The following is an 18268-nucleotide window of genomic DNA, read 5'->3' on the forward strand; positions in this document are numbered from 1 at the left end:
GCTTTGCACTTGGCTTACAACCATACTTTATTCCCACAGTGAGAGTTGGGGAAAAAAGAGATTACACAATTAAGAAAAATAAAAAACAAAAAAATGAACCTATTTATGAGGAGAAGACAACAAAGTATCTGCAGTGCTAACACACACTTCCCAGCAGCAGCCCTGATCCTTAATGCACCTGTGACTGTAAGAATGCCACTTCATGGGCCAGTAGAAGCAGTAACAGCTCAGCCCCCAGAAACACCTGCCTACCGCTCACACAACAATGAAAGGGCTGCCAGCCATCTTGGGAGTTTAGCTCTTAAATCCTATCAGCAGGTAGGATGGGAATGAGGCATGTGGTAAGAACACCGCTTCTGATATATTCTCTATTGTATGGTTGGACACAATGACCTCAGAGGTCGTTTCCAACCCAGTGATTCTGTGATTCCTACAGAGACACAAATGTGGCCAGTTAAAAGATCTGCACTGCAGGTCTGGCAATCAGGAAACAAATCCTCCTCCTCGAGCAGTGAGAAGCAGCAGAAAGTTGGGATTTCTTTTTAAGTAGCCTCAGCAGATTCCTCTTCTTGAGCACATCAAGGTTAACCTAACTGAGAGCTGTTTCAAACTTTGGGGGCTGCAAAAGGGGGAAAAAAAAGTAGAGCAGAACAAGGACTAGGAGCTAGAGAGAAATAAGTTACCAGACCTTTAAATCCCCAGGGCTGACATCTGTAATCCCATTCCACCGGTAAAGTGAAGCAATGTGAATCAACACTTCTGCAGTAAAAAAGCGCACCTTCTGGGTTTTGGTGACATTTTTATTTTGAACCACCTGAAAACAATGAGAAAAAAAAGCAAACAAAGAAACAGACAACTCTTATTTATTGCAAGCTATCACAAACTCATGGCAACTTAGCAACATGCTTCATTCTTCTAGTACACAGAGAGCTCACACTCCTCATTACAGCAGAGAAAAGGTTCTGCCTGTCCTCTTAACACTTCCACACACTCCCACTGCCATCTTGATATGGTTGAAGACACAGGTCTCTACACCAACTTCTGCAAGCATTGCACATGTCGAACAGGAAAGACTTTCAGGTTCAACTAATGAGCACAGAACGTACTCAGAGTCGCACAGCAACAGACTGGGATCATGGAAACCTGCTGGTAGAGACGGTAGAACCTGCTGACCTGCTACAAATGAAGTTTGAATGACAGGGAAAAGAGTGGAAGAAGTACTCTAAAGTTCTCTTACTGTTTTATCCGACCCTCATTTTTTAAATTCCCATTTTCCTTGCTAAACTGAAGGAGTCATACAGTCTGTTATGGAATCATCAATAACAGTATGATTCCCACATGGGAAAAGCTTCATTTAGAAAACAAAGTTTCAAGGAGGTTTATTTTACATTTAAGTAATAGCTGTTTTCTTCTTCTTCCAAGATTATTGCAATAGAAAAATGGAAGAATATTTTTGGCATTAAATTGTCAATTGTGAAAAGCCCAATCTGAGGCAGGCTTTTATGATGACACTTTAAGTTTTAAACTATTTTTCTTCTTTCTCTCAGTTGATCATATAAAAGTTTAAGCAATATTGCTACAGTAATTCAAAACAGAGATTGAAAAAAATCATAGGTACTGGAACTAAAACCATTTTTTAAACCCATTTTTACAGAAATAAAATAAACCTCCGCTGCAGTTACTATACCCACAGCAGCAATAAGCTGGTGCATCACAGTGAAAGAGTCAGTGCCATACTCAGAAGCTAAGGAACAACAGAGCACAGGAAAGGCAGTCAAGACTAAACCAACTCTCATGCCTTTCAGCAATTCTCCCTTTCACATTTTCTGTCTCTACTCTGCTATATGACAAAGTTTTTTCTGCCTGCTAGTTAAGAATCAGAGAAAACAACTTCCAAGAGAAGCTGACTTGCCTCTCCACCTGTACTTTCTGACAGCAAGAAGCATGCACCCGTTTTTTCTCCACAAAAACTTCCCTGATCTTGGGAAGACAGTTTTATAATGCTTCCCTTTTCCTCTACCCCATCAGGAAATACCTTTGAGTGAATTTACCTCTTGCAGCAGAAATTTTGCCATCCTGAAAGTAAAGTCCAACGACCACCTAAGTGGGACCACAGAACATGGCCTCAATGGAGCCCTGCCAAGACTATTTGGGCAATGGTACCACACACACTTCCACTGCAACCAGACAGTCCCTAGAAACCCATTTCATGCCACCGTCCCCACACTAACATCACAGAAAATCCTTTTTCCCCTGGAAAGAAATTTGTACATCATTACTGACTTGGAGTTAACAAACCTAGTCAAAGCTGACCTCTCAATCTCATCAAGAGACATGTGGATTAAAGGACCAATTTTACTGTCACTGGAAGCATCAAAAAGACTCCAGTTGTTTTGACCTTCAGGCTTGGCACTGATGCAATCGCAGCCCATGAAACACTGGAATCTGTTTGACACCATAGGCTAAAGATGAGCTGAAATTAGCATCCAAGCACAGTCTAAGCAATGACTTCCTTTAAAAGAGGGCACTGGAAAGGTGTAATAACTTTTGGTCCTGAAACTAACGCGGCCAAGCTATCAACCTCCAATAAATATTATCAGTAATGGACATACTGACAAACTTTTCAGCAGCAGCACAATGCAAACATCTTAAAGGAGCTGTATACTTCATGAGAAATTACTGCAAAACTATTTCCAGCAGCAAAGAAAATAAAAAACAAGAGACGAGGCACTTTCAAGAGTGTATCATACCTTAGTTCTCAGTGTGGAAAGTAGAAGATTGACAGTAGAAACTTTGTCTTCCTTTATATCAGAACGAAGAATATCTGGAATAAAATCTAAGAAGACATTTCAAATGTTAGGTGAAATCGTGAAATCTATTTTCATACCAAAATGCCTCAGTAAAGTACTTCAAGATCCTTTCTGAATTCTTGCATAACCTTACAATTCACAACTTGAGAAACAGCAGCAGTAGATTTCAAACCACCAAAGTCAACAGAAGTTTTACATTATCTTCAGCACATAAGGGGTCATCAAGTATTAATCAAGTGTATGTAAGATTCAACCTTCTGGATCATCCTGTCAGATCAGTTTGACTCCCTTCTCTGAGAGACTTGGGTGTACCATACTCCTGGACTGCACCCCCATGTAATGTCTCCATAAAGCAAGCAAAGGACACTACACTGGTCTCCTGAATCCCTGACAAAAAGCAGTCTGATGGAGAACATGGTAACTATCCTGCATGTAGAAGGGAAACTCAAGTACATAGAGTCTTTAATGCTTAAAAAAAAATAATTTAACACAACATAGCCACTGCGAAGTACCTTTTAACTCCAGCACCTGTGTCAAGATTGCATTGTCACCAGCAATTAAAAAGGAGAGAGCAAACTGAATATAGGCCATACGGACATCATTTCCCCCCTAAAAAAGATAAAAGGCACTGTTAGCATACAGGCTGTATGAAACTGCAAAATTAACACCTCAACAACTGATTATCATTATAAATACTACAAATAGCTAAACTAAACAACTTCTGTAACTGTGTTGCACATAGCCATACACACGCATTTACATGCAGTACGTCCACAGCCCACTTAGGATCTTAAAGGTCTTTTCCAACCAAAAAGATTCTATGATTCTAACTGAAAAACTTGGGTTAAGCAGATGACAGTCTGTCAACCTCAGCATCAAATATACTTCATGTGTTTTTCAACTCTCATATATGAGATTGGCCAAAAATAAAAAAGAAAACATTAACAGTCATCTCATGCCAGATGCTGTACACACATCACTGAACACCCTCTCTTCTACACCGCTTGGTACACCGGTCAATTCACAAAAAACATTCAAGAAGTGTAGTAACAATAGTGCTGCTGCCATGTCTTACTCCACAGGCTTCCAGAGCAGTGCCATTCTTGGGAACTCCTGCTGCTCATTGTCGCCTTTGAGCTGCAGTGCCTTACACACATCCCTCAGTACCACAGCTGCTCATGGAGCTGCCCAGGTCACGCAACTGAGACCACCTAGGAAAAAGCCCTTAAAAAAAGGAGCTAATACGTTATGAAACTACAAAGGGAGGCATGGAAGCTTTGTCTGGAAAAGGATCATAGAATATGAAAAAGATACTTTTTTTTTTTTAAAATGACTGTGCAAAACTAAGTTGCATGTAAAACTGCCTGAAAGAAGACATTGCCTAGGCTAAACATCAGGCCAAGGTGACTCATGACGGGGTTGAAAGAAATAAAGAAATAGGATTTCGCTGTAAGCTTTGGGACTGGTGTTCCTGTATTAAAAATTCATCTCCAATAGCCAGCTGTGACATAACCATTTCACTGAGAGCTGAGTAAGAGTGAGACCTCCAATCCATTTTTGGAAACTTTTTTCCTTGGACTTTACTCGCACATCTAATAAGCTTGTGGTCAAAAGACTACAGCCAAGCATTTAAATTTAAGGGGTGGAGGTACTCCTAAAGGACAACTTTCTGAGGTAAGGTCAAAACCCATGAAACATGACATTCTCAAAATGGTTTATCTATATAAAGCAGTCAAGCAGGAGGCAAAATAACAAGGGTACACCTTTCTCCCTGAAACCACCCTTTACAGTCTTGTTTGTCACCACTGGTGGCACAAACCCAACACAAATGTAGTGTTTATTCTGCAAGTCATCTTCAAAAAACAGAAACAATGTATCTGCACTGAAAAGAAGACTGGACTTACTACGCACTTAGAGTTGGAATTAAATATAAATATTCTTGTTCTAAAAGACTGGTCCGGGTCAGCCCTGACTATTTTTAGCACACAGAGAGGAAACAAGAAAAAAAGTTCCTTTTGGAAAAAGGGGAGTGACTTTTTCTACTCACTCACAGATCCTCCTTAAGGATTTCTATCAAGAGATTGTTTAAAACTCCTGGCTATGTTTTCAAATGCATTTGCTCTGACTGTACTAATACTGGGCAAAGTCTTCTCTCCATTACTCCAACTGCAGAAACTCCACTTACTTCAGTGGGATCAAACTGCAGTGCACACACTGGAAAAAAAAAAAAGACTGAGATATTCCCAAACTCCTCACTTGAAGAGCTTTCAGAATGTTACCATCGCTTTCACTTCATTTTAGACATTTGAAGGGCAGCTCACAGAAACTATACATTTATATTTCACCACATCTTATGAGGAACAGGAACTTTGATGTTTTGCAGTAAAGCTCAACAAAGCAGTGTAAAAATAAGGTTATCCTGAGGAGCTCTGCGCCCTGACAAGATGAGAAAGACCAGCATGGAAAGCAAAGCAAGCTATATACCTCAAGGGTGCAGGCCAGCTCTCCCACTATCGCAGATACTGAGAAACATCCCCTGGATATTTCCTATACAAGCAGATGGGAAGCTCTTGCCCCATAAGACCAGTTCTGCTGCCAATTAGAAACAATCAAGAAGCACTTCAGCCTGACACAGGACAGGAAGGAAGAGGTAAGTTCTTGCAGACAAAAACACAGCAAAGTGACTGACAATAACTCAGTTTAAAATACTTGGCAGAAAACTGATGGGAGCCATGGTGTAGCATTTCATGGCACACAGCAGCTTAACTTACCTTCTTACACCTTTTTTTCAATAATCCAGGTAGAAACTTGTTATTGAAATCAAAATGGCTGTACACATCCCTTGCTGAATCTGGTCCCTGAGCCACCATTGCGGACAAGAGGGTAAGGCACACACGGCTCAACCTACAATGAAAGACAGGAAAACCTGCGGGTTACTGCCAGAACAAGAGTTATACAAACAAACAAATCAAGAGATTAAATTGCAAAGAAAGACCTTTTTTCCTGCAAAAGAAATAATCCCATTTCACCTCCAACATCCACCCAAGCCTTCAGGAGTTCCAGGAATGAAGTAGCTCTGAGTCAGTCCCACTATGAGCAATCAAGATAGCTGTTAGGGAAGTATCCCCCGGTCATGCAAAACTCTTGCTGCAGTTGATGAGATCTTTAGTTGAACATCAACCACTTTAATGGCCATCACAATGCAGATTTAGGCCAAACACATGTGGTTCCACTATTCACAAAGAACTTCAATTGTCTTTGTGAACAACCTACTTTACATTTTTCTTGGACAGAGCCCCCAGACCTGCAAATGGTTCTGAGCTTTACTGCCACAAGCAGGTACATAGGAGCTACAGCTGATGCTAAAGTTAAGGACACACAAGAGTCTAGGCCAAACTAACACTGCATTTTTTGTGTTTTAGTTGAATGTCAGAGGTTTTCTTCAGTTTAAATATGCAGCATGGTCTTGTCATAAACTAAATGCCAAGATCTATACTTTTGATTCTTGTTCACTGACCACTGGGAAAATTTGCCTGAGAAAACAGACGTTAAAACAACAAAAAGCATTATCTTCAGCAGTGATAGTGGCAACTAGGAAGGAGGGGAGGGGGAAGAAAAAGGAATGCCAGTTTATATTCTTCCCAAAAATTCAGCTGTAATGAGAGGCTGGATATTCACTTTGTAAAGGAGGATAAAATAAAGAAGTGCCAAAAATTAAGAACTCCTAAATTTGTGAGAGTTTGGCATTTATTTCAATGGGAACCTGACTGAGCCATCAGGTGCAAATCTGCAGATTTCTACCATCTGAAAAGCCACTACCCATTAAGGGCTTTGGAATCTGTCCATCATGTTTCATTCACAGGCAATCTGTACGAAAGCCATATGATTAAAGCAGAGATCCCATCGCGACATCCATTCGTACATCAAAGAGGTAGAAATACAGAAAAAAAGGTAGGTATACCTACCAAAGAGGTAGGTATACAGAAAAAGCATGTACCATCAGAATCCCATCAGAAATCTGCAGACTGCTCTATAGAGGTTCTAGAAAGATTACATCCTTTGGAGAAATCCTTAGATGTTTAATAAGAACTGCAGATCTTGCAGTGTCAAAATTTGTTTTACAATATACATATCCACTTGTATTTTGGATTCTAAATACAGTTAAAGTGCTTTTTGCACTTTGGAAATGAAAAAACTGCTCTGAATTTGTGTAGTTAAAGTGTTTTTGGCAATTAAATCAACTGAGTGGTTCAGGAAGTGTGGTTGTGTCCATGAACCAGAAAGCAGGCGGCCAAGTCACTGGCCTTGGACAAGTAATTTTTTCTTTTCCTTCTTCTTCCTCTCAGCTTGTATTAAAGTTGTTGGGCACTCACAGCTTCCTTCAGCCTGTCCACAGAGCATGAAAAATTGTTGTTCAGGCTAGACTAGATAACATGAGTTCATAAACAGGTCGACAATGGTCTTAGATTTAAGAGATGAGAAAAGTTACAGAGGAAAAGCCAGTCTGAAAGAAAAGAATCTATCATGACCATGGAGATCTAACTACCAGGAGTACAGGGAAATAAAACACTCTTTTGACAATCATGAGACAGACTGCTCAGCCTCGGTGAACTACAAGGAAGCCTGTTCCTGCCTCTTCCATGCAGTACATTTCACAAACCAAGTAGCACTGAAACAACATGGACTCCAGGTACCATCTACTTTACCTCTCACTAGGACAGAAAACTACAGACTCAGGGAAGTATCATGTAGCATTAGTCTGTGTATTGTATGAGAGCTTCCACCTTGCAAAGACTTCCACACGCAATTATTTTATGAAAAGTGAAAAAATAAAGCTGTATGAGCATTAAGTCAAGCTGAATTTTGCAATGTCTTGGCCACACGTGCAAGATCCAGACAGGCCCTGCTGATCAATTCAGAGCAACCAACAGACATTGTCTGCAACAGTAAGGAGAAGACTTACCTGTAATTTTCAGAATACAAAGCTGCATACACCAACCTCATGTAGGAATGAATCAACTTTTTGACTATGTTCATTCCCACAACTGAAAAATGGGAGAGGTCGCTGGCTGTCCTCAGTAAAATGGCTTCTAAGGCTTGAAAGATTAATAGCATCTGTAAGATACAGAAATACATCAGTATCTGCCAATATCACATACGGCTTGAATTTATTAGAATCATGGAATAGACTCATGGAATGCTTTGGGTTGGAAGTGAGGTCAAAGATCACCTATTTCCAACCCCCGGCCATGGGCAGGGATACCTTCACTAGACCAGGTTGCCCAAAGCCCCATCCAGCCTGGCCTTGAACACTGACAGAGAGGGGGCAGCCACAGCCTCTCTGGACAGCCTGTGCCAGGGCCTCACCACCCTCATAGTAAAGAATTTCTTCCTAACATCTAATCTAAACCTGCCCTTCTTCAGCTTCACGCCATTGCCCCTTGTCCTGTCACTACACTCCCTGGTGAACAGTCCCTCTACCACTTTCCTGTAGGCCCCCTTTAAGTATTGGTAGACCATAATTAGGTCTCCCTGGAGCCTTCTCTTCTCTGGGCTGAACAAGCCCAATCCTCTCAGCCTGTCTTCATAGGAGAGGTGCTCCAGCCCCTTGATCATCTTCAGGGTTCTCCTCTGGACTCAGTCCAACAGCTCTATATCTTTCCTGTACTGGGGACCCCAGAGCTGGACACAGCAGTCTAGGTGGGGTCTCATAAAAGCAGAGCAGAGGGACAGAATCACCTCCCTCAACCTGCTGGCCACACTGTTCTTGATGAACAAACACCATTAAAAAAATAATAACCCCACCACAAGAAAAAAGCTTCAACATATGAAGTTGGAAGTTAACTTCTGAATTCTCTCCCAAATTAATGCTTCATCTTCTAAAGGATTAATTCTGAGAGCATGAATTTTCAAGGAAGCTCCTATACAGATACTATATGAAAGACTAGAGAGCCACAGGGGGTCTGTTGACTCTCCTATTTCAGTTGCTAAACTGATGAAATTCAGTAGCAGGGAGAGACAATCTCTACTGGAAGTCCAAGCCAATGTGCTGACTGGAGACCTGTACATTTCTGGATGAACAAACTGAAAGTGCAAAAGGGTCCCCCCAACACATGAATCAAGACCGACATGCGTGATTTATCTGTGTCACCTCTAGGGATGCAAACACCAACTGTGGTGCAAATATCAGCACAGGCTGATGGGTCTTGAGGGCCCTTTTCCAGCTGGAGGCCAAGGCCTAGGGCCAATGAACCACAACTTTAAGAGACAATTGCATGAAACATGCTAGAGGGAACCATTTGAGCTGCTTCAGTCTTGCAATTAAAGGCAGAGTCCACACAGCACTGGGACTGTATTCATGATAAGTATTAGCCTTGATTAGTAAAAGGATCTTGAAGAAAGCATGTCAGTGAACATGACACGGGTTGCTACACAGACAAAAATGGTAATCTAAGGCCAAGACCCTCAGCAAATTTGCTGATGATACAAAAGTGGGAGGAGTGGCTGATACACCAGAAGGCTGCCCTGCCATTCAGTGATATCTGCACAGACTAGAGAATTGGGCAGAGAGGAACCAAATCAAATTTAACAAGGGCAAGTGTAGGGTCCTGCACTGAGGGAGGAATAACCCCAGGCACCAGTACAGGTTAGGGGTTGGCCTGATGGGATGCAGCGCTGCAGAGAAGGACCTGGGAGTCTTGGCGGACAACAAGCTCTCCATGAGCCAGCAGTGTGTTCTTGTGGCCAAGAAGGCCAGGTGTATCCTGGGGTGCATTAAGCAGAGCATGGCCAGCAGGTTGAGGGAGGTTATCCTTTGCCCTGGTGAGGTCACATCTAGAGTGCTGTGTCCAGTTCTGGGCTCCCCACTTCAAGCCAGGGAACTACTGGAGAGAGTCCAGGAGACAGATATGAGGATGATGAGGGGACTGGAGCATCTCTTATATGAGGAAAGACTGAGAGAGCTGGGGCTGTTTAGCCTGGGGAAGACTGGAGAAGGGATCTCATGAATGCTTATAAACATCTAATGAGTGGGTGTCAGGAGGATGGGGCCAGGCTCTTCTCAATGGTGCCCAGTGACAGGACAAGGGGCAATGGGCACAAACTGGAACACAGGAAGTTCCATCTCAATATGAGGAAAATCTTCATTCTGAGGGTCACAGAGCACAGGAACAGGCTGCCCAGGGAGGCTGTGGAGTTTCCTTCTCTGAAGATATTCAATACCTGCCTGGACACAATCCTGTGCAGCCTGCTCTCGGCGATCCCACTTTAGCACGGGTTTAGACTAGGTGATCTCCAGAGCTCCCTTCCAATCCCTCCATTCTGTGGCTCTGAAGTGGAGGTTAAAAAGAACACTACCCAATGTTACACTGTAGGTAGATTTAAGTTAGCAACGCTGCCCTGGTGTTAGCAATGAAAAGTTTTTAAATTCTTTAGTTCATTCATCGTATTCTGATGAGGAAAACTCGTGTCCAGCTCAGATGAGACAAATTAGGCCAATGTTATGAGTGGCCTCCTAGAAAGGGAGGTGTCTGGTTATGTAAAAACAATTACTTTCATTGGACTTTTTTGTTTGTTTTCTGTTTAACTGCTTCTGCTGACCCACTTGTTTCATAAACAGTCTTTTGGTAACATTTAAATAACCTTTACAGTACAGTTGATTTTGGCAGGTCTACTGGTTGTGGGCATCATTAAATCCAGGAGCATCTTTGCAGTTGATAAGGGCATTTCTGCCACCGTGACTTCCAGAGAAAAAACCCGAAACCCAACCAAACCAGCAGAACCCATCCCAAATTATCAGTGTTGCGTTCACGCTGCAAAGCGTTTCTTCAGCAGCTCCTCTCCCAGCCGGGCCACACACTGGGCACAGTCACCGCACCGTAACCCCCGCCGCCAACTCACTTCGCCTTCGGGCTTCCTCTCCCCGTCCAAAAGCTTGAAGATCTCCGCACACTCCATGGAAATTTTCACGTATCCCTCCACGACATCGTACACGTGGGGCGACGGCAGCGTCTTCGCAACGGAGACGAAGGTCTCCAGACCTGCAGGGTGAGGGGGTCACTCGGGGAGCGCACGCCCCGCGTGTGCCACGGCAGAAGCCGCCACCCCCACGCCCCCCAGCACCCCCTCCCCGCGTGCCCACAGCCCCACCATCGCCATCCCCACGGCGCCCTTCTGGGGAGCGGAGACGCCTCCTGCTCCTCCAGGAGCCTCTCCTGCTGCCCCGGCGGAGCACGTTTCTACCTCGCGGCCGCACCAGCCCCGCCGAGCATCCCCGGCGCAGCCAGCACCCCTGCCCCCGGCCTTCCTTCTCACCCTTCCCGGCGGTGGCGGGGTCCCGCAGCAGCGCCTTGAAGCGAGTGCCGTTGAACTCCTCCTTCTCCTTCTCCTCCTCCGTACGACAGGCCCGCTTAGCCGCCGGCGGGCTGGCCTCAGGCACGCCGCGGCGCTTCCCCGCCATGGTGCTGCAGTCACCCCGTGAGGGCCGCCCCGGAAGCGGCTGTGGCAGCGGCACCGCCCCCCGGCCGGAAGCGGCAGCGGCCTCTTCTGCGTCGGAGTCCCGCTGCCGGCTACCGTGGGGGCGGCGGCGGCGCGCCTGGGCCGGGGAACCTGGGCCGTAGGACCTGGGCGAGAGGGGCCGGCTGGGAGCGGTGGGGCCGCGTCCTTCCCGGCTTGAGGAGCCGAGGCCCGCCCCCGCGGCTCGTCGTGTGTTCAGCTGGCGGTCCGTCCCGTGCGAGGGCAGCCTTCCAGCCCCCACCCAGCCTGGGCCGGCCCCTCTCCGGGATACTTGGGCTCTCCCGCCTCTGCCCCATCTCCCTGCCTCTCCGCTGGCACCGGCCTGGGTTTGCGAGGCGGCCTTGAGCGCTTGGCTGCTCGTTTCTGCTGCCGGGCCGGCGCCTGTCACGCGTTTCAGGTGACGCTGCCTTGCCCAGGGATGCTGCTCGTCAGACAGACGCCCTGTCAGGGGGGGCCTTCGATCCCCCGGGGCGAGAGGGAGGGGTGGGGGTGTGCAAAACCTTTTCCTTCATGCTACTCCTCTCTCAGGATGCTTTGGCCACCTCACTTTTAAGTGCAGCTGCACAGCCCTGACTGGGCCGAGGAGCAAAAGCTTCAGGAGTTACGGGGACTTAGAAAGCAGATCCCCAGCACCCTGCGACAGTCTCAGCTGTCCCTGCTCCCAAGGCCAGGCAGGTTTTTCCCTTCACCGCCATCAGAGTTCCTGCAGTCTCATGCAGAACCATGAACCGAGGAGAAAACACATGTTTGGGAGTAGAAGGGGAAAGCACCTGATGCCGGGAAGCAGGGGGAGGATGGAAGTTCTTCACATACTAGGGAGAAGATTACATGGCTGTCATTAGCAAAAGCAATAATCATTAACTGATCTGCAATTAATAGGCCGTGATTCCATTACATTTTCAAACCTGTCTAGTTAAAATACCTTAACGTAGACACCAACAATTACAAATAACGAGATGCTATGAAGGGAACTGGCTGCCCATCAGCCTGTGAAACACATTACTCAGGAAGGCAAAACATATTGTTCTATAACCTGCAAGAATTATTCCAGGAGAAGCACAGTGATAAAGAGGAATAGAAAAAGTCTTGTTCTGATACATTGTTAGATATGAGATGCCAATGGTTCAAAGAGTTGTGGAAGACAAAGAAGATTGTTATATTATAGAATCATAGAATCGTTTTGGTTGGAAAAGACCTTAAAGATCATCAGGTCCAACTGTTAAATGTAGCACTGCCAAGTCCTTTTATGTCAGTAAAGGAAAGTGAAAATCAAGTTAGAGATCTATCCAAAATGGATTTTTCTCCCCATTTACAAGTTATAAAAGCAATATTAGTATTTTTATATTTTTCCTGACAAGTGTTTTTGTTAAATCTGGCTTTTTTAAAACAAAATACTGTTTAAAAAAAGTGTTCCAGAAGAGGGCAACATCAACAGCTGTTTTAGGATCTAGGCTGGGCAAATGTTTAAACGTTGATGGAAGATGTTGCAATATTTGGAGAACAGGTGATGGAGTGAAATAAAAGAAGGTGAAGTTAGGAGGCACAAAAGGGTAAAATAAAAGGTGTATTGGGAAGAAAAGGAATTGTTAGGTACAAGGGCTTTTTTAAAGTAACTTAGAAGAACAAGGCTAAAGAGCATCTTAGTGCTGCTAGTTACATTATACTTCAAACTCTGCTAATCGTTCATAATGTTTCCAGAAATACTTAAGGGACTGGTTACAAGGGCATGTAGTGACAGGACAAGAGGTAATGGCCTTAAGCTGAAAGAGGGCAGACTTAGATTTAGATTAGATATTCAGAAAAAATTATTTACGATGAGGGTGGTGAGGTGCTGGCACAGGCTGCCCAGAGAAGCTGTGGCTGCCCCCTCCCTGGCAGTGTTCAAGGTCAGGTTGGATGGGGCTTTGGGCAGCTTGGTCTGGTGGAGGGTGTCCCTGCCTATGGCAGGGGGTGGAACTAGGTGGGCCATAACATACTTTGAAGCCCATGTGCTTTTCTTTCTCTATTATAGCTAAGAGAGTTTTTCTCCCCCAGGTCTGTTTTCTTGGCAAGCCCCATTCATGGAGGCCCAATGGAAAAATGAGACATCAAGCTCAGACAAAGTTCATCTGCTCTGTTGCACCTACATGTTTAACAGATGTAAGCAGTGAATGAGTCAAGTATTAGTTTCTGAGCTGCCCAGTTTTCAGTAAAACAAAAAGATACCTCTCTGATTCTTGCCAGATGAACATATAATCGTATCCAAGAAACGCATCGCCCCTTTGGCATTTGCTAGTTTGAAAAACAGTTCTCAGTCCCCCTCATGAACCTGAGCTCTCACCCTTCTTCAACCAACAGTTCCAGATACAAAACTAATTGGGCCAAGCAGCCCTTTCCTGTACCAGCCATAATCTGACCTCTGAAGCCTCTACTGGCTTGACCAGCATCGAGAGTAACAAACCCCAGCCCTGCCTAATTTGCCTTTGCCTCCCAAACTTGAACATTATTCCTCACTCTAGGTTCCTCACTCATGCAATCGTGAAGACAAAATCTGTTTTTGGCAGATTAGGCCAGTTCTTACCCCATAGCTTCACCAAGGTCTATCTTCTGGTTTCAGCCATACACACTCCTGTCCTGCTCCCCCAGCTCCTGTCTGTAGCCGTTAGCTATAGCTCAGCATTACTTGCTGAGTCGGTGATACACACTTAGACCATTTCCTAACCATGCTGTGAAACAGCCCTTACTGAACTCAGCCTGGTCTCCTGACCTGCAGCCTCATGCTACAGAGGAGTGACTGTCCCTACAAGTAGGGCTGCACTACTCCTGTCAGTATGGTATCACTTAATGGCCACACATGATCTGTGATTCCCATACTCCAAACTAACTTCAGTCCAGAGCATCTAGGAAAAACAGTAGTTTCTTTCCAGAAATTAATAAATTAATTATAGGATGCATTCTGAGGGACTGAATTTCATCAAAAGTCACATCTCCGGAACTGCTGTTCTCAGTGTTGTTTCATGGTTTACAGAATTATTTCACTGAAATGTTTCCCTCAGTTTTTCCCAAAATTTCAAGTTCCTGTGTGAGATACAGCTGTTTATCAGACCTTTCTGCTTTCCAGCCTTCGACACCTGAGGCATGGGATCACAGAAGGAGAGAAGGTGTATGCTGCCAGGAACTGGGCTACGTGTCAGGACCTCGACACAGCCTCACAAGAAGGGAATATTCCCAACACGGCCCAACACTATCACTTCTCCATCCTCGTGTCCGAATGCCCTGTGCCCCATACTCCCACCACCCTCGCTCTGGTCAGCCCAGTGCCAGCTCGTGCTTGGAGATGCAGTCACCGCAGAGCTTGAATTCCCGAAGTTTAGGAGTTTAGGTCTGGGTTATGTGCAAGAATGGTGCGTGTGGATTTAGGAACTGGTTGGGCAGGCTGGGCTGAGGCCGTAACCCCGGTGAAGCTGCCCAGCAATGCCAGCGCCTCTCACAAGTGGTTACAGCAGTTTAGTGAAACCACAACTTTTTTTATTTTTTTGCTCCTGATGATGAAAACCAAAATAACCCCTCCTTCCTCTCCTTCTCCTCCAGTCTCTCAGTTATTTCAGCTGGAGCAGCACTTTTCTGAATAGCTAAAGGAGTGCATTTTAAAAGCTGACTAATGAGAGTTTATCTTCGCTACCATTACACTAGAGCCCTATCGATATCAAAGGGCCCAACTCTCCTGCGGCGTCAGCAGTACGAGCGTGCATTAGCAGCACGGGTTTGAGCCAGGGCACGGTGTGAGTTGGGAATCAGGCTGCTTGCCCAGATGCTGAAGATGGATGGAAAGAAGGGTTGAGGAAAGGAAAGCAGGAAAGCCAGTGAGCAGGCTGGGATGAGCTAGAGAAGGTATGGGCTGAAAGCTGCTATGGAGTATCTACTTGTGATAAACTGAATAAACCCTTTAGTTCAACGTACAGAGCAGGACCTTTGGTGCTATGGGATAGTTATGTCCAGAGGTGGAAAAAGGATAGCTTCGATGCCTACTGAAATCCTTCCATCTTCTATTCATGGAACAAATAATCTTCAAGCATCATCAAGCCTGAGTTAGTTTAACCAGAGACACAGAGCATCTCTTCAGAATTTACCATCGAACCCATATGGTTCTGCCAGGAAGAGCAAGCAGTCACAAACAGTGCAATATTATTCTCAAGTTTTGTTATTTCCTTCTAATTTGGGGCTGCCTGGGTCAAATCAGTGTGAAGTCTGGATCTCAAAACTGCAACCACTCACTGATTAGGTATTGATACGGGCTACTCTTTTCTGAAATGCTGCCTGTTCTGCATGCCTAACCTGAGAGACCTTAAGGCCTGATTTTCCAGGGCTTTTGGAAAAAACACCAATATCTCAGTGCTTTCACATTGATTCTGTGGCTTTAAAAAGCTGCCGTCTTGAGTTTCGGGTATACAAAATCATGAGTAATTTTGGAAAAGTTTAGCCTAAATGCATATTAAAGGAGAAACAGTGACAAGAACCATCCAAAAGGCAAACTCATAGACCCATAATAAGGCACTTTAACAAGTAAACAGGCTGATTTCCAAGGCTGCGGTCCACCCAGCAGCTCTGTCCTAATGTCCTTCCTAAACTGCGTGGGAAGACACATAGTTTCTTCCAGTCCATCTTGGAAGATTCACATCAGCAAGTGACCAGGGATGACTTACATGCTTAAGAGGGCAAGGACAACAAACCCCACAACTTTTTCTCGGTGCGTTTATTCCTCTTCCACCTTAGGTCTTCTGCATGTTGTTTTCCCTCGTTTCCAGCAGTAAGCTGCGTGAGATGGGGCATGCCTCTCACTTCATGTCTATACAAGTGCCCAGGTACACTGCTAGAAAAAGTGATCTGTATACAGGAGAGGTGCCAGTAAGTGGTAACGTTGAGGAGGATGAGGAGCGGCGACCTTTCTGCTGCGTGCTATGAGGAAGTTGGAGTGAGATTTCATTCAGGTGGAATGAAACACGAGGAGATTGATTTCACAAACTTCATGTTACACCTTTTTTTGTGAAGTGGTCAGGGTCTCTATCACATTCTGATCAGTTTGGCTGAGACCTGACTATGCAGGAAGCAGCTTATGACCACAAAACTCAAAACTTTTTCACTAATTTTGCTTTCTCTAAAGCGAGTCAAAAAATGGCAGAAAAAATAGCAAATATTTTTTTTATCCTCCTAAACCTGCCTGAAGTCCTGTACTCTGTATTCTGTGCTCAAGCTTCTACCTACACCCATGAGAATGTTTCCTAACTACAGCTTGCAGAATTGAGCCTCTCAAGTTCAAATTACTGCACGCTCAAAGATCCTGTCCGAGTTTAAAATCTGTAGAACCCTGTGAGAACTTACAGCATCCAAAACACATTTAGAATTGAAAAAGTACCAGAGAGGCTTCTCTACCACTATTTTCATTCTTGTATCCATAGAAATAGGGGTCAGATTGGGAAAAATGTGCTATGTTATTTTAAATAATCACCATATAGTGATTACTGTAAAGCATGGGCTTTGTTTTAACCAGTCTGACACTCATTTCCATAGAAACAGGGAGAGGATAGCAGCCCACTTGTTTGAACTGTCTTGTAGATTTCATCTGTGTCAGAATGCAGGAATATAAAGCATTTAAAAATGTGGGAAAAGTCTGGGCTTTGATACTTCTTTTTTTTTTAAACACCCAAAAGCCCAAGAGACCATTAGTGAACTTCTTGGAAACTTTATTCTGTGAGAACAAAAATGGCATATACCAGCTCCTGGTAAGTTTATTGGGGAGTAAAGTAGAAGGAAAAAGCAGTAGGAAGTATAGTGGAGAGGTATGTGTATATGTGTGTGTATATGTGTGTGTGTGAAAAGTATTCCTGGGATTATTTCTGAAACATTTGTTCCTGTGCTATAGATCTGGTTGTGATTTTTCTTTAACTAATAGAAAAGTTTAGGCCATATAACTCAACTGTCTTCTATTGTTTCCCATTGTTTACTTATTTCCTAACTGACAGCAGTAATTCTATTTGAATTTCCATACACTAAGCCACGATATGAGTTTCAAATTGGCAGCTTGGCTGAAGTTCAGAGAAAAACGAATAACATGGAGAAAAAAAGAAAAGAAGAGCTCAGACTTTGGCTTTGCTCTTGCACTGCTTCCACCCAACAACACATTTCCTGCATTTTTGACACTGTGAAATTATTTCTTTTCTCCTGAAGTTCAAAAGAGAGAAAGTGTTTGAAGCAGACATGATACCTAGCCTGGGTTCTAACTTAACAGGCTTTCAGTTTTTCTTTGGGGAAAAAAAATGGATCTCACTCCTATTGCTCATGAGGAAAGTCCAAGGCTGAGAGATTCTGTAATTCTACATGCTGAACATGTCTGGATTAGTTATATTGTCTTTCAACTAGTGAGCATTGCCAGCTTGCAGAAGCTGCTTTCAAGGCTGTGGTAAAGAAACACATTCTGCACATCAGGATAAATACTACTTTCTGCCTCCCTACTTTTGTGTTTTACACCACTGGCTTTGACTGTTTAAGCACTACCCATAGCAGGGATTACCAAAAGGATTACAGATTTTAGGTTAAGGCTGAATACTTCCCCATTCAGGGAAAAATAGAAAAAAATAATTGTTTGTCAATGCCATTTTACTGAAAGCATGTCTTCAGTTCCTGTTGGCTGCAGTGTCCATAAGCTGCTCTCCCAAAAAAGGCAGATGTTTACACATAGGAGCACCCAGCTGCCTCTTGTGTTTTTATTCAGCTCTCACTGCCTCACCTCCCGGGAGGTTACCTACAACATTTTGAACCTCTCCCAGTTCAGTCATTCCACTTGAAAACTGCCTTTGCCTTTGGGTTATACCTGCACAGTGCCAAAAAGTGTACCACCTCATTCCTGCACCACTGGATGGGTTGTTTTGGGTTGGTTTTTTTTTTTCATGCAACACCACGGGGCTAGG

The 18268-nt window shown here is 44.3% G+C and overlaps 1 protein-coding gene across 1 annotated transcript in view; it reads right to left on the minus strand.

Annotated features, from left to right (window-relative positions):
• Positions 1 to 11268, minus strand: part of URB1 (URB1 ribosome biogenesis homolog) — a gene marked incomplete at its 5' end in the record, with an annotated part of 55176 nt that extends 43908 nt beyond the window's left edge. Inside the window, 7 exons of the mRNA XM_084264605.1 lie at positions 689 to 814; positions 2751 to 2836; positions 3323 to 3419; positions 5582 to 5714; positions 7774 to 7925; positions 10710 to 10849; positions 11124 to 11268. Of these exons, the coding sequence (XP_084120731.1) occupies positions 689 to 814; positions 2751 to 2836; positions 3323 to 3419; positions 5582 to 5714; positions 7774 to 7925; positions 10710 to 10849; positions 11124 to 11268 (879 nt within the window). The remainder of the gene's footprint in view (positions 1 to 688; positions 815 to 2750; positions 2837 to 3322; positions 3420 to 5581; positions 5715 to 7773; positions 7926 to 10709; positions 10850 to 11123) is intronic.
• Positions 11269 to 18268: the final 7000 nt, after the last annotated feature.

Source organism: Gallinula chloropus (genome assembly GCF_964237585.1).
Source record: "Gallinula chloropus genome assembly, chromosome: 1".
Classification (NCBI taxonomy): Eukaryota; Metazoa; Chordata; class Aves; order Gruiformes; family Rallidae; genus Gallinula; species Gallinula chloropus.